The 17,548-nt window shown below is 36.9% G+C and overlaps 1 protein-coding gene across 1 annotated transcript in view; it reads right to left on the bottom strand.

Annotated features, from left to right (window-relative positions):
• Positions 1-15,361, bottom strand: part of LOC126830980 (nuclear hormone receptor HR96) — an 84,473-nt gene extending 69,112 nt beyond the window's left edge. The window contains exon 1 of the mRNA XM_050561588.2: positions 14,871-15,361. Within this exon, the coding sequence (XP_050417545.1) occupies positions 14,871-14,996 (126 nt within the window). The 5' untranslated portion in view covers positions 14,997-15,361. The remainder of the gene's footprint in view (positions 1-14,870) is intronic.
• Positions 15,362-17,548: the final 2,187 nt, after the last annotated feature.

Here is a 17,548-nt window from a genome sequence, read left to right as displayed (position 1 = left end):
TTTTAAGTAAACTTGACACGGATCAAACTGGGCGGCCCCAGATTTAACCAGGGTACCACCTGTTGACAAAAGCAGGTTTAAAAATTCAAATTAAATACCAAAATATGAAGAATCCATTATCGTGTGTAGACATAGATATCCAGGAATTTAAGGATTAACAATTTAGGGACCTGTCGTACCTGCGGAAAAAGTGTCATAGAGCTTGAGAATTTAAAAAGGATTACATTAAAATTTCCTTTAAAGGGAGAGAAATTGGTGGGGGTTTAAAACGTCCACTGAAGTTACTGAACACAAACCAGGTCATGTCGAGACTAAGTACAACTTTATTTAAATAATTCGCTTACACACGTACATGTAAGGATCTTCAGCGGTGGGAGAAAACGGAGGAAGAATAGAAAATTCCCAAGATTAGGCAGGCTCCCTGCTCCTTGTCACGTACAAATGTGAGATTGTGACCACACCATTTGACTCAATGACAGACCTTAAGAATGATCTAAAGCACACCCAACTGTGCTTAGAATCTCTAATCTTGTTTTTCTCCCTCATCAAAAACATTGCCTCCATTTATCAAGGCTGATTTATTATTTATTGACTCACATGACAATGATGCATAACAAATTCTAATTTTAGTTGTAAAAGGTGTAAAAAAAGACGCAAGGTGTGTCAGTTTCCTTCACGCCAGAATGGTTTATTTAAATATTAATATGGGACAATAAATTATAAGGTCTCTTTTTGTGTATGTGTGAAATGTAATTTGCTCCATTTACATTCATTGTACCCTTTATGTGATATAAATATGTAATTTATGACCAAACCTTGAAATAACTGCTAGGTTCAGCCTGTCATCATTAATATCGTACCCAATAAACTGTTGAAATTTACTATGTTTAATCTTCATTATGGTACCATATTTTTCGGGGTACAAGTCGATACACATTTCCGCGGAAATCAGGCCTTAGTCTTATACTCCACATTGACTTATAGGTGAAGATAAAATTTTACAACCCAAATAAATGTCAAAAAGAAGGGCTGTCATATTATGTTTTGACAAACTGAATAGAAATATGACATGTGCTTTTTTGATAAATAAATAATTCATGAATTTTATTCACAAACATGGATAAATATTATCGAATATTAAAAGGTAGATAGTAATAACAGATACAAATAGACACGTTTATAGAATTTATATTGGAGATTTGAGTCAATGAATTTTCGTTCCAATAGCGAGTTTCAGCGACGGTCAAATTTACCTATGCCTATGCCTACGGTCAAATTTACCTTGCCAAGCCATCCCACACTGATCGCCAGGCCGCTACAATCACTGATAAGAATGACATCGATGCGACTTAATGAGCCACAAATACTTTTTTCCTCCGACGAATTAAATTCTAAAACATTTTGTTTATGTATTAGAAAAATAAATAAAGATGTTTGAAGCATTTGTAGCCTGTAGGTAAAAATTATTTCCTATTTTAGTGTAAATGGGTATTAAAATGAGTAAAAGGCGCCATTCTGCTCGAATCATAACGTCTTATGTAAACAATTATCTTTTACAGAGATATTAGAAGACTTTTGTAATACTCTGTGAAACAGATTGAAGCCATCCATGCTCTACCTGGAAAATCTTGAGCAACTTTCTTGGCTAACATCAAAATCAAATGAAATGAAATGGGGTTTAACGTCCTACTGTTCTGCTCCTATACTGGGCTAATACAGTGTGCTATGATGGAAATTTTGCCAGGGCAGCGGCACTATCGCCTACTCTTATATCGAATTCCAACTGCCAGGGGATCTTTTACGTGCATTCCAATATATACACGGGACCTCGGTTTTTCGTCCCATCCGAACGACTAGACAGCTGTCCTTGTCAGGCCCTCCGTAATGCATCACTGACAAGGGGGAACCACGCCGGAAAATCTGAATGAATTTTATCTGAAACTCTGGATTTTCGGGCTCAAAACGCAAAGCTACAAACCCCTTTCAGAATGCACCCAATATAATCAAGCTCACCAATCGGAGCCAGATGTCTCGTAGATGATGGTCGACTGAACTATTTGACAAACCCCACACTAGGAAACCTCCCTACTCGACCTGAAAACAGACTATTCCAATTAAAATGACAGCATAAATCAGTGTTTCGTTTGGAGAGGAGAAGGAGGAGGGTAGGCTATCATTAGACTAAGCTCCAGTACTAGTTAACCTTATGATATTGTACTAATTGTATAAATGGATCAGTTTTGGACCGAGCGAAAAGACAACACATAGATCAAGGGAGAAGAAAACAAATAGACTGGACAGAGGGTAAAGAAAACAAATAGACTGGACCATGGAAGAAGAAAACAAACATACTCTTCAAAAAAAGTAGGGGATATTGAAATGCAAATACCTATGCAGGATGTGATACAGGGCTGTCGGTAATTTTTCACAGATGATTAGCAGCACTGCTAATCAAAAAGTCCAATTTTTCCAAATTTAATTAGCAAATTTAAAAATTGATTAGCAGTTTTTCAGTTTCAAATCAACATAAAACACCTAAATAACAAGATTATTTTAATTTTAATTGATAGCAAATGATTAGATTTCATTCTTAAGATTTTTTTAGAATGTTAGCACTTCTACAGCTAGCTGTGAACATTTCTGAATGAATGTAGACTTTTGTTAGGCCTTATGTCTGAAGCCAATTCTTGGCAGTGGCTTCTTATTTCTTCGTTAGAAAACAATTTCGTCTGCTTTTTATCGTGTGTTATTATTTTTGTTCAATCGGAAGCACGCGGTATTTTACGAATAATCTCGATTAACTAGACGCACGCGATATAAACAATAATAGTTTACGGGAATTCTTACTTTGATTTCTCACTTTACAATACGTTTACACGTATTTATTTTTTATATTTTATTTACAATACGTGGGGGATACACTGAATTTATTTTTTTTCAAATTGAATACTGATATAATTACTCGAAATTGACATGTCTCGCAACGTGAGTGGTACTACTTGATTCCCTATTTCCGGTTTAATAGTCCCGATTCATAGAGTTATGTCCCTGTATTATATAGTATCATGAATTGAGTCTGGGTAGTTCGAGAAGAAAATGTCACACGGAGAATTCCGTTTTGTTTATAAAATTTATTTGATATTTTATACGCGTTGAAAGTGTTGAGAAATGTGGATAAATCTTTGTGTCAATATCCAAAATGACAGGCTTATTATTGATTTGCAGTTACTGCGAATCAAAAACGTTAGATTTTAATTTTTGATTAGCAACGGACAAAATATGTATCGCAAATTGCGCTGCGATACTGGTTGTCGGCAGCCCTGATGTGATATGATAAATAGTCATGGACACTAGACATGCTTTGAGAGTATGTTCACAGATAAAGAACTTATCGCTCCAACAGAACCACTGAGCTGCACATGCGACACGCAATAGCGCCATACACGTGGGAGGGGTTCATTGTCAAATTTGACACTTCAAGGAAGGATTGATGAAAACTGCCGTTTGCTGGTTTATCCTATCCATGTTTGCTTTCCTATCGGGTCTTGCATAAGATTTACTGTTTAGCGTATCTTTGCTTTAGTGTGTTACGTTTAATTTGATTGGGAGACGTGTTCATCGACGTCAACCGAAAACACTGCAAGAATTGGCCACAGCACTGCAAGAGGAGTGGGTCAGATTGTCCCAAAGCGTGATTGGATGGTTGATTAGGAGGATGCCACGACAAATTGCTGAATGTCTGAGGATTGGTGAAGCAATTACTCATTATTAAGACAAAAATCAAGAACGCCCATTTTCATTTTTGCAAGTGAAATGAAGCCCCCGTCAGATAAACCGCCCATATGAACTGTTTATGTTCATGTGTAGACAATTGGCCTGTTATTAATATACACTGGTTACCTCTACTAAAAACAGCAGCGCATTTCAGAAGTTTTGTATTGTTTCTGAATATCCCCTACTTTTTTTGAAGAGAATAGGATGGACCAAGGGTAAAGAAAACAAATAAGACTTGGCTGAGGGTAAACAAACTAAATAGACTGGACCGAGGGAGAAGAAAACAAATCCAAGGCAGAATTGTCCATAATGACTCACATCTCCAATAAACTGCATGTATAACACATACAATCTGATTAAAACACAGATCATATTTCGTTTCATTTTTATAGTTTAAAATTTCGTTTTACTTGTCTTTACTACACTAGGATCTGGAAGAGTTGTTATATTACCGGCGTTGAAGTGAGGGATTAGCCATTGAAACGATCTGTTATAGCAAGCTCATGGCATGCAATGCACGGAACTGTGGGTAAACCACTAGAAACGTCAAGACTGATTGATTAATCACTGTCTGACGTCATAGGGTCAAAAGCCGCTTGTACGACTGGTCTGATCTTCATGTAGTGTGGGCCATCGAAAGTATAAAAAAAAACCAAAAAAACGAAATATAGATCTGTATTTTAATCACATTGTGATACATACTTAGTGAAGAATTACTTATTTATTTGGACGACATTTCAAAGAGCATTCTCTCAACGTTTTCAAGCATGTCCATCAGAATTTATATTTTTTATTACTCTATTCCATTACTAAATGCCTCAAGGATTACTGACAGTTCCTGCTCATTCAAGCCTGTGAAAAGAAACTACTTTCCTTAGCAACAACATGCGATAGCAACCACTTGCAATTCATGTTGCTATGGAAGGTTGCCTTCGGCCAGTATCTTGACAAGATCGGGATAGGAAAAATCTTCAAAAGTAAGCTCATAAAAGATAAAATGAGATCTTAAAAACTCCCCTAAAATAAATGAAGCATAAAAAAAATTCCCTTAATTTGAAGACAGGAAATTGCGTGTCTAAAAAAGCTTTTATTTCCGCTGGTTTGTCAATTGTTTGCTAATGAGCTAGGAGTTTAATAAAAAAAAGAGCTCCCCAATTTGATTTCAGGTCAGTATATCAAATCCTTGGACAGTTAATCCTTTGGTGCTTTCCTAAACCTACTGACCACCATTTGTGGGATTGCTAATTCCTGGTAAACGACTACAAGTTTTAAAACATCTTAACATTGCTAGATTACTTACAATTCCCGAACTTATCGCTACGTTATCTGCAGACACGTGAACAGTAGCGTTCAGTCAGAGGTTATGACACAGCAACCTCCACAGAAACCTTGAACGAACGAACCTTGAACTTTGCAACCCGATTATCACAGGTACAGACTAGATATTCGAGATGATCAAGGAATCTGATAGGTTCTCAAGCTGGGTGACTACACAATCAACATTTGTGCTGAAATATGAAGGGTATTACGTGAAGGCCTTGATAAGATGTACAGAATTAAAGCGAGATCATGCCTTCTATTGAAGTTGCGATAAGCTGTGAACTTCTCCAAAAGGAATATCAGATCATGAATGGTTCAATTAGCTCAGTATTCATAAAGACAGGATGGACTGATAAATAGTCAGCATTCACCACTCTCTGTGGATGTCGAAAACAAGGTACATGTATCAGCAGCACCTATATAATCTTGGTTAAAATCGTTTAATGGATTTCTCTTCAATATGATTGAATTCAAACCGGAGATCTACAGCTGATATTTTTCTTAATCAAATGTTTAAATAATCAAGAGTGGATTCATTTGTAGAAAATTAATATTATTGATGCATTATGTAAGAGCTAAATCTGTCTCTTGCAGACCTTTCTTTTGACCTCAACTATTATATAATTATTAATTAAAACATTTATTTACATGACAAGCCGATAATCAACTCTCTGGAACACTGGATGATCATGATTTTAAACAGATTGAAACACGACCGCCATTTAGTAATTTAAAGATACATTCCCGGGTACAAAATGGGTGATTTGATGATATATTTGGACTAAAAACATATTCAAACTAATTAATTTGTCATAATTTTGCTTCAAATCCTTCTCAAAACATTGCAATTGCCAGGGAATAATCTGGCTATAAAAAAATTAATCAAACGAGGTCATGTTTGTGTCACGTGACTTAACTCTGTCTCGGAGGAGAATTCATTGCATACACAAGATGATGTCTTTAATCGCAGACTATTTATTACCAATATCGAACCCTAATTAAATTCTCGGATTATCCACTGCCCACATCTTTTTCCGTGATTTTTATCTTAGAAAGTGTTGTACGTCTTACTCTTCATAAAGTTTATCAACATGTACATCAAGCGCTCAATCTCCGCGTGCAACCTTTGACATCACGCATACAGACACTGCTAATCGTCGGGCTGTCGATTAGGGAAACCCTTACATTTTTGTCCTGTATGTGCTCCATGAGTGTTTTTCAGGGAATCCAGTATTTTTCTAGTAAGATTGGATATTTCTACTTTCCATATATACCAAAATTGCCATACTTTTATTGGAAATAACCACCCGATAAATACATTTCTGGGAACCCATCTTTAAATACTATAGTGATAATCGACCTATGTATATTATCGTAACAACGAAAACACTGAAAATTGATACAACGCTATTCACAACTTCTCTCAAAATGAAGTAATTTGACTGAAATTTTCAATATTCCTTTTTGTAGCGAGAACTTTCAGCTCTTTATAATCTAAATGTTACATAATGCATCTTTAAATAGAGACTTTAAGGCAAGGTATATAACGCTTTGTTTTTAGCTTGTTCTCTATCCATCTCTTGCAAAATGTGGGCATATCTTGCCTGGCAACTGCTGGTTTCGTACAATCAGGGGCCATAACTATATTAAGTTAGTGCGTGTTTGAGAAATTTACAGTTAGCACTACAGACATAAACTAATCTTGGGCAGCTGAATTTTGTGGTCAGAATAACCCCATTAAATTCCAGTGAATTCTGGTTTCGCAGCATTTGTTCGTGGATGATCTTACTTATTTTAATGGTTGCACAGAGAGATAAATCAGCTGCTTGCCAAGGAAACAAACCGTCTGCTATAATTGGTACGTATCTACATCGTCCAGCCATAATCAATAATGGTAAGCACTGAACGCGAACCGTGGGTAACATGTGGCGCCGAGTCCCCGTAACAATATTAGTCAGGATAATGAAATGCTTCAATTCTTTATTCTCTATGAAGAACATCCTAATTAATCGATCTTGTAGAAAGAAGTTATATTTGAATTGCCGGAGGTTGCCAGTGTTAATTCCTCATGGGAATTTAAGTCAATCACGCTAAAAGAAAATTCATATATGGTTATATATGAATCAAGAGGTCCAAGGGCCTTATATCTACAGAACTGGAAAGGAAATGAAATGAAATATGGTTTAACCTTTAATGCCCTTACAAATTAAATGAAATGGGGTTTAACATCCTACTGTTCTGCTCCGACTGGGCTAATGAAAATGGGCATACGTCATACAGTGCACTATGAGTTAAAGTTTACCCAGACAGCAGCGCTATTGCCTACTCTTATATCAAATTCCAACTACCAAGGGATTTTTTATGTACACGCCAATGTGTACACTGGACCTTGGTTTTTTGTCCCATCCAAATGACTAGTCAACTCTCTATTAGTCTCCATCCTGCACTACTGACAGGGCGAAACCATGCCAGAAAATCCTGATGAACTTTCCTGGCCACCAATGGGATCGAACCCACAACCTCGTGGCTAGCGAGCCAGCATCTTAATCACTTAGCCACCGTGGCTCAGCTCCTACAGGACTGGAAATAAACATGTTTCTTGTACCCATGACTGCAGAAAACCAGTATCGCAGCGCAATTTGCAATACATTCTTTGTCCGTTGAGAATCAACAATATGCCTGTCATTTTGAATACTGACATGAAAATTTATCCACATTTTGAAGACTCGAATTCTTTCTCAACACTGTCAAATAAAATTTCATAAACAAAACTGAATTCTCCGCGTGCCATTTTCTTCTCTAACTAGTAACTACCCAGACATAATTCATTATACTATATAATACAGAGAGACAACTCTATAAATAGGGACTATTAAACCAGAAATAGGGACTCGTGTATGGCGAAACATGTCAATTTTGAGTAATTATATCAGTATATTCAATTTGAAAAAATTAAATCCTGTGTATCCTCCACGAATTGTAAATAAAATATAAAAAAATAAATACATGTAAACATATTGTAAAATGAGAAATCAAAGTAAGAATTCCCGTAAAATATTATTGTTTATATCGCGTGTGTCTGCTATAGTTGAACTAGTTTATTTGTTAATTATCGTGTATGTCTGATTTAAAAAAAAATAGTAACACACGATAAAAAGCACACAAAATTGTTTTCTAACTTAGATTTATAATGTAACAAAGAAATAATAATTAAAATGAGTGGGGCTTCGGAAGCGACTGTCAAGAATTGGCTTCAGACATTATAGGCACTGATTTTTTTAAATTTGAATTCGATCATGGCCGGTTCTATGTATTATTTGTAAACTTTGTCGGACACATGCCGATGACCTCAAGATCTAGCGTAATTTTTTTGAAGCATTTGTTCATGGTGTCAGAGACAAACAGTTAAAAAAAGATACTCTTGCCAAACACTTAAAATCAGAACAACACAAAAGAGAGTTTTACATATTGAAAATGACCCATTGACTGTAGATGACTTCTCTAAAACTCGCCTGGGAAAATCATTCTCAAATCGTGAATTCCAAACTGTCACAGCTATCTGTAGTAATGCTAAAAAATCTAAGAATGAAATCTAATCGTGAATTAAAGTAATATCTTGTTATAGGTGTTTTATGTTGAAAGTGAAAAACTAATTTTGGAAAAATTGGACTTTTTTTTATCAGCAGTAGTGCTGCTAATCAACTGTGAAAAATTACCGACAGCCCTGATTGTACCAGAATGAATGTGAGGCATTTCATAATGAGCTACATTTAGCAGCTGAGTTTGGTTATAACTTTGTCACTTTGTGTCACACACGTCACACATTAAAACGCAGAAAATAGATAAATCAGTGTTGGACAAAGACATCCTGAAAGTCTGTGATAGGCGCCTTATTTACTATTGTAAATTTCTTGAATGAATCACTGATTGTGTTATCAATCATTTCCTAAAGCTGATGGATGGATGGATGGGGTTCCCTTTTCTACTTGACAGATCAACAAGGCACGCACAAAGAACATGTATCACTCATTAAACTTTTCAATATTTTACAAACTCAGCTTTGTCCATTTCAGGTCTGATCTATATTAATTGATTGGGTTGTAGATACATTCTATATTAATTAACAGTACATCCTCAATCTCATCAATAAATCATAACTTGTTGCCTGTAACACTTAATTTAAAGATGCATGTACATGTAAGAGCTAAATCTGCCTGTTACAAGGGTTTTTTTTTTTATTTTGGCTGAGAAAGAGAGAGAGAGAGAGAGAGAGAGAGAGAGAGAAATGGTGTTTAATGTCCACTCAACACAAACTAGGTCATTTCGCACCTAACATATGGTTCAATTTTATTTCAATAATTTGCTTAGCAGTGGGAGGAAACCAGAGGACCCGGAGAAAACCCACGAGGTTTGACAGGCGACCCTACTCCTTGTCACGTACAACTGGGAAATCGAGTTGACTCAATGACAGACCGTATGATACAGCGCGCACATGCTAACCATTCGGCCATCCAATCCCCCAAAATGTTATATAAACCACTATTAGACATTTATTCACTTGACAAGCCTATAATCAAGTCTCTAGACCATCAGATGACACAGATGTAAACGGATTAAAATATGATCATCATTTAATGATTTAATTTAAAAATGGGGAAGTGGGGCGGAGTCTTGATTACCAAGTAATGTTGCTATACGATAATAAACAATCTACGCCAAAACTTCAAACAGTGATAACTTCACTAAAATTTAACTTCAGTGATAATGAACTCAAATTGATTATTTCATATTTAATAAAGAAAACATAATGTCAACAGTTGATAAGCTCCAGGCTTCGATTCAATCAGATTTAAAAAACAATGCCCATCAAAATATTTTATCACAGATTACAGGTGGCACTGGATTTTGACAATATCCTGTTTGGGATTAGTGCTAAATGATAAGGTCAGCTCAATTCTTTTTTTTCTTCAGAAACAAACATACCAGAATACCAGAAGCACCATCCAAGGAAGACCATCAGCGCCACCAACACCAAAAAACAGTGAAATCGCCTTTGTATATAAATCTAATGTATTGTATGTTTAATAAAACTAGGAAATATCACAAACTAATTTTTCATCATCCTAGGTTGTGCTTATGTGGAGACTTAAACCCCTCCCCCAAATTCTTAAACCTAACCTCGCCAACAATCATGTGTCCTAACCTTATTTACATCTCAGCGACCTTGACAAATAGATTTAGTCCCTGTTTAGTATGGTGACATATTTTCAATTCATCTTAATGAACTTTGTACTGTAAATACTGAATGAAATTAAAACATTTTCTGACTGATATTCATTTAATTTTCAAGTGAAATTTTGCCAGTACATTTTCGTGGAATTCCAACTGCCAATGTTTTGATCTTTTAACTTGTAGCATGCCAACGCGTACGACAAGACCCTGTTCCTTGCTGGGTTCTCTGTGCTGCACCATTGGCAAGATGTAACCAGGCTGGAAAATCCTGAGGAACTTTGTCAAGGCCAACAAAGGGAACAAAGCAGGACCTCCAGGTTATAGCTAATGATGAAAGATTTTAAACACTAGGCAACCAATTATTGTAAGTACTAAACAAACATACATGTATTGTAAGATAAAAAATACATGTATATCGGTAAGTATTTACAAGTAAGACATCATTTACGAGCATAAGATTAAGAATATAGGAAGCGAAAAAAAATAAAATGGGAATTAATATCATACTGGCTTGCTCCTACCGGGTTAAAGGAGACAGGCATACATCATGCAGTGTGCTATGAGGGAAATTTTCCCCGGACAGTGGCCCTATGGCCTACTCGAATTCCGGTTTTATTATCAACTATATGATGTCCCTTGGGAACCACCTTGAAATATCCTGATGAACTTCCTCAGCCACCGCTGGGATCGAACACGGGGCATCCAGGTTAGTAAGCCCATTTCTTACTCACTGAGCCACCGTGGCTCCAAGAGAATAAGAATAGGAAACGAAACTGAACTGTCCAACACCAACTGGACTAATGGAGAGAGAGAGAGTAGAAATGGGGTTTAACCTCCACTCAACACAAACTAGGTCATTTCGGGACTAACATATGGTTTAATTTTATTTCAATAAATCGCTTGCGTATAGGGGTCTTTAGCAGTGTAAGGAAACCGGAGGACCCAGAGAAAACCTACGATGTTGGACAGACGACCATACTCCTTGTCATATATAACCGGGGATACTAAACCACGCCAGTTGACTTAATGACAGGCCTTATGATACAGCTCGCACATGCTAACCATTCGGCCATCCCCCCCCCCCCCCCCACAAGAATAGGAAAACTGAATTCAATCTTATTCTGTTTTTTTTTCATTCGACCAGAAGCTAACCCCCTAGCTCTACTCATCTTTTTATTCTACCATATTAATCTTCTGATCAAAGTAAGCCTATTATACATCAATAATTTTGAGAAGTATTTATTTAATCGTTGTGTGTATGACAGATGTGAAAAGAAGTATTACAAAATAGTACATTTACTAATTTTTGGATATGGCAGGCATTCAGGGCAGATATATATTCCCAAAGTAGATTGTTCTCTGTGTACAGAATGGTTGTTCTACTGGCGGGCGACATGAAACTCCTTGGACAATTGAACATCGATTGACGAACTACGATGTTGTTACGTTATGATACCATGACGGCTGCAATGACGAGCAGGCGTGATGCCCGTGTTCCTGATCCGGGCCACATATAGTAAGCTCTCTCTCTCACTTGTTTTTCAAAAGAAATCTCACACTTTGAGGTTAATAATATGACCAATGTCTAGGTCCTATGTTATTTTATTATTTTTTAGTTCTGTTTTTAATTTCAAATCTATATGTTAATAATTAATTCTTGGTTAGAGGCAGACAGCAATTAACCTGTCAGTTAAATTATGACAGGCTGAAAACTAAAGTGGTTGATCTGTTAAGTTTCTTCGAACTATTGTTTTAAAGATGGGTTCCCAGAAAAGTATTTATCGGGTGGTTATTTCCAATAAAAGTATGGCAATTTTGGTATATATGGAAAGTAGAGATATCCAATCTTACTAGAAAAATACTGGATTCCCCGAAAAACACTCATGGAGCGTATACAGGACAAAAATGTAAGGGTTCCCCTAATCAACAGCCCGACGATTAGGAACTTCTGCACGCATGATGTTAAAGGTCACAAGCGAACATTGAGAGCTTGATGTAAAAGTTGATAAATTTTATGAAGAGTTAGACTTACAATAATTTCTGAGATAAAAATGACGGAAAAAGACACGGGTAGTGGGTAATCCGAGAATTTAATTAGGATTCGATATTTGTAATAAATAGTAAGCGATTAAAGACAACATCGTCTTATGTATGCAATGAATTCTCCTCGGACTCCCAAGGCGTGACGTAAACATGACCTGGTTTGATCAAATTTTAATAGCAGGGCATTCCTTCGCTGTTAGAATGTTTGAGAAGGATTTGAAGCATAATTATGACAAATTAATTAGTTTGAATATGTTTTTGGTCCGTATATACCATTAAATCACCAAGTTTGTACGCGGGAACCCATCTTTAAATGCTCCTTAAATAATTATAAGTTTATGTCAACACTTTCTAAGGAACTAAGTTGTATAAATAGACAAATTTATGTAAGATGATTCATTAGTTGGAGATACCAGCTTAGGGAACATATATACTAGTTGGAGGTCTAATATATAGGAAATTATAAGTTGTTAAATTATTGTTGCTGTTAATTATTTGCTCCTGAAATAAAAGTGTTGAAGATCCATTCCAAGAATCTGTATTCATTTCTGATACTTAGAGAACACATGTCAACGAGCTACATTCCCTGAAAGTCAAACAGTGTTAATACTATCAACATCACTGGAATAGTCAGGTACAAATTCAGGCTTTGAAGTAATCCCTCTCGTCTGGTGTTTTTGTGTATACTATAAATAATATTAAAAAAATAGTACATTATTTTTTCTCTTTCGTGTCTTAAGTGTGTCTGTCATATTCTTTTTTCTCTCTCAGTTATTACTAATCAAATACATTAACAACATCTTGTTATAGCTGCAAATGTCAGGCAGTTCCTGATATTATTTTCACGCAGCAGTCCTTAATGTTTATGAAATCATGAGGGAGCCATTAAAAAGTTCCTGCCAACTTAAAAAATGAGAAAAAAGCTCTGGTAAATAACCCATCTTAATTATATTGCAAGAGTAATTCTACATTTTCTTGAATTAAGGAGAGTCAAATTGTAGGCCTATTCATGCTTTAGTCTTATTAAATATTCTCTTTATATGTTCTTACGGAAGTTAACATGTTTGATAGCACGAACGTATGCAGTTTACACTGAAAGTAGTTTAATAATCTCAATATTTCGGATAGCGATTTGGCTTATAAATGCAGGAGTCTTTAATGACTCCTGCGAAGGAACGTCAAAGTGCGTCGAGAGGAGCAGAAGCGAAAGTGCACCTTAACGTGAAGGACTGAGACAGCAATTATTTTTTAAAATAAAAAATTTATGTCAAGCTGTTTCAGGTTCCCTGTTTGATCATTTCTTTGCCAATAAGCCTTTTAACAGAATTCTATACGCTGGTTAGGATGTTTAGGATTAATATTAGGATATAAATAAATAGGAAAACCCATGAGATTATTTAAATAAAACAAGTGTGATATGAACCAAGAATCACGATGACACCTCGTCGCCACGACAACTACCTTGGAATTGTGACGTAATATCCAAAATCAATGTATGGTAATCAATGCACTGTCAAGGGATCTTTTATGTGCACGCCAATGTGTACATGGGGCCTCAGTTTTTCGTCAAATCTGAACGACTAGACAGCTGTCCTTGTCAGGCCCTTCGTCTTGCATCACTGACAAGGGGGAACCGTGACAGAAAATCTGGATGAACTTTCTCGGCCAATGCAGGGGTCGAACACCCGACCTCCAGGCTACCGAGCCAGTGTCTAATTACCCACTTAGCCACCGTGATCTCCATTTTTTTTTTTTTTTTCGTAAAAGACAAATTACCTGTTATATAACTTGTATGATGTACAATGTACATAAAATTAAGACTTATAAATAACAGTTATGAGGTAGTTGTCAATTTGATAACCTTCTATCTAGGTTTATTTATATTTTCATGGTGGGCCGTATGATGAATAATAAGGTTGCGTAAGCTACATAAATGCAGTATCTGATAGCCCTGGATTATTCCGTCTGCATGTGTAGCCTATTGCATAAAGCTTTTCAATTTGTTTCACAGGGGTATTGCAAAAGCCTTCTTTTAAATCTACATGTGATGTCACATCACACAGCGTTGATCATTGGCTTTGAAAGCATGTGCATTGTTTATATGTACATAGGACGTAGTAATGTAAACTGGTCCAAGCAGAATGGTGCCTTTTACACATCTTATGCCTTCGCGTACATACTATTTCATGTACCCAATTTACACTAAATAGGAAATATTTTTTATCCAGATATACTTCAAACACCTTTATTTTTTTTTCTAATACTTCAAAAAAAAGTTTTAGAATTTAAATTCCAGAAGGAAAAACGTTAATATTGTGAGCTAATTAACTGGCACCAATGTCATCCCTGTCAGTGATTGTTATTGTAGCAGCACCCTAGCAAATATTCACTGGTGTCATATCTATGATAAGTTTAAAAGATTTTGTGTACGTATATATTTATATTTTGTAAAATAGGTCATGTTATGGTTTGGAGTATGTCTATAGAATAGTCATACTTACAATCTCCATTGGGTCTAGGTTTGAAACTGGGGTAATCGATCTGGAACACTCGGCACCCACAGGAGCAGACGAAACTTCTTCTTTTGAGGTGGCACTACTACTACTGGATGTCGATGATGTCGCCATATTGTAAACGATTTGGATATCAAAATATTAAAAGAATCTTAATATACCACGCTTCACTGCCTCTGTTTGTTCAATATGCTGTTGTATGTAGGCTAGCGCAATATTATGTACATACATAACATAAAGGGCAGAGAAATAATTCCACGCAACCAAGTGTGACAGCGAGCACCGAGTGCGGTTAGCCTAGCCGGCAAAGACCTGGGCTCACAGTCCAACAAATAACTGTTTATCCAAATAAACTTCTGGTAAAATTAGCTGATATGTTAATGTTCAAAAATCCAACACAGTCATGGTTTATTTCCATCTTAGAAACCGTATTTCATTACAAAACTACAGAATATAGGACAAACTTATCAGCTTCTCAATAGATAGGCTTTTCTATCTCCTATGTGAAGAGCAATTAGTGACCTTGCTTGATTGACCTTGATGAGAACATTGTCCTCATTTCAACCATAGAACTATAACGTGGAATATACTGTTGCAAAAAAAACCACAAAAACTTAGAATTGGGCAAACTTTAAAAAAAAACCTAATTTATTTTTTTTACATGGTTGGATTCTGGGTTTCGGAGTTATGACCCCCGAGCGAAGTCTGTCTGTTCGGGGTTGGCGGCTACACTAGGTCTGCCCCGAGTCTGAAATTTGGGGTATAGGGGTAGCTCGGACCGGGGAGTAATATAGGCCAGGTGGCGTTAGTCTACCACTTCCGGTTTCGGAGTTATGACCCCCGAGCGAAGCCGGTCTGTTCGGAGTTGGCGGCTACACTAGGTCTGCCCCGAGTCTGAAATTTGGGGTATAGGGTAGCTCGGACTGGGGAGTAACATGGGCCAGGTGGCGTTAGTCTACCACTTCCGGTTTCGGAGTTATGACCCCCGAGCGAAGCCGGTCTGTTCGGGGTTTGCCGGCTACACTAGGTCTGCCCGAGTCTGAAATTTGGGGTATAGGGGTAGCTCGGACCGGGGAGTAACATAGACCTGGTGGCGTTAGTCTACCACTTCCGGTTTCGGGGTTATGACCCCCGAGTGAAGCCGGGTATCCTGCTAGTAAATATATAAAATAAAATAAAATTCCAATCCTAAATGTGCGGGAGCTGCTAAACCCCTAACTCAGAAGAATTTCTTCCTTTTTTTTTCTTTTTTTTTAAAAATTCAGATCTGAATAGGGATTGGGGAACAGGCATAGCCTATATTAACCCCCTCTCCCTATTGTTCCATTTCAATCAATATGGATGTTTCGCCGAGAAACTATGGGCTCCTGATTTAAGACACAATCAACATTTTATAATCAGTCCTATATTTCATGTGCCATTTTGTAATGAACAAGCAAAAACATTTCCTACAATGACGTAACTGACTACAATGAAGTTCACTGAACAGCCTATCTTTATATTCCGTTGTATCTATGACATATTAGGTAATTAAAAAACCCGGCGGGATTGAGTTTTTCTCACACTCTTTCCTTGTGTCCCTTATCAGTCAAATAATTCACTGCTATCAGTCATGGCCAGCTATAACAAGCGGTTGCCATGCAAGATACGCCCGCAATTTGCAAGAAATGGATTGGAAGGAAGTAAAATCAATAGGGCTCTTTTGATCCTTAACATATTTATTGAATGTCAACTGAATGGGACAACAATATTGTAGACCCCCCCCCCCCCACCTACCCACTCACGGAACTACTTCTTACATGCTTGCCAAAGTCGAACTAATCCAAGAATTTTGATCATTAACACACATTAGTGTAGCTTTCATCTTATTTATCGGACAAAAATTGTCGCCTCAAAGAGGGTCCACAAACTTTCTTCATATTTCACATATTTATTCGTAATAGGAAGGTGGCGATGCGCACCAAAATTGAACTCATCTAAGAATAGGGCCCTAGTCAAGGAGGTGCGAGGATCCTCTCAAAGAAAATTTTGAAAATTACATCTGCTCTTCTGCAACAACTGGATTAACAGGGGCGGATCCAGGAATTTTTGCAGGAGGGGGTTTGCCAGGTTCGTGAGAAAATTTACCCCCCTCCCCCAACCCTCGGCTTTAAATTTTTTGAGAAATACATGGTCTATTGTCATTTTGGCAAATATACATACACATTGAGTTTTTTAAACAGAGAAATTTATGTAGCTGACCCTGATTAATGAAGTCGGGCAATTTTGCCCGAACAGCGTCGTTTCCGTCTACTCATCTTCGAGATCCCGATGTTGGGCTTGAATGTTATTCGGATTTTCCGGTGACGTTCCCAGTTGTCAGGAGTGGGGGTGGGGGTGGTGACTGGCGGGGTTTCGATTCCCCGGTTGTATGTGCCATTTCACCCTCTCTCTCTGTTTGGAAGGGACGTAAACCCGAGGCGTGTACGTGGAATTTCCCATATCACATTTTTTATGTATTTTTCATCCTTTTTTCTTAATGTATTTTATCATGCATACCGTAATGTATAATTTACATGCTGCCCGAAAAGGGTGTTTTATGTAATAAAATCTCTTAAGATAGCCTATCTTGTAATTACACACTCCCACCAACTTCATATTAATATCATGATTCATCAATTTTAATG

The sequence above is a fragment of the Patella vulgata genome, chromosome 8 (assembly GCF_932274485.2).
Source record: "Patella vulgata chromosome 8, xgPatVulg1.2, whole genome shotgun sequence".
Lineage (NCBI taxonomy): Eukaryota > Metazoa > Mollusca > Gastropoda > Patellidae > Patella > Patella vulgata.
This window is presented reverse-complemented; position numbering and strand designations above follow the sequence as displayed.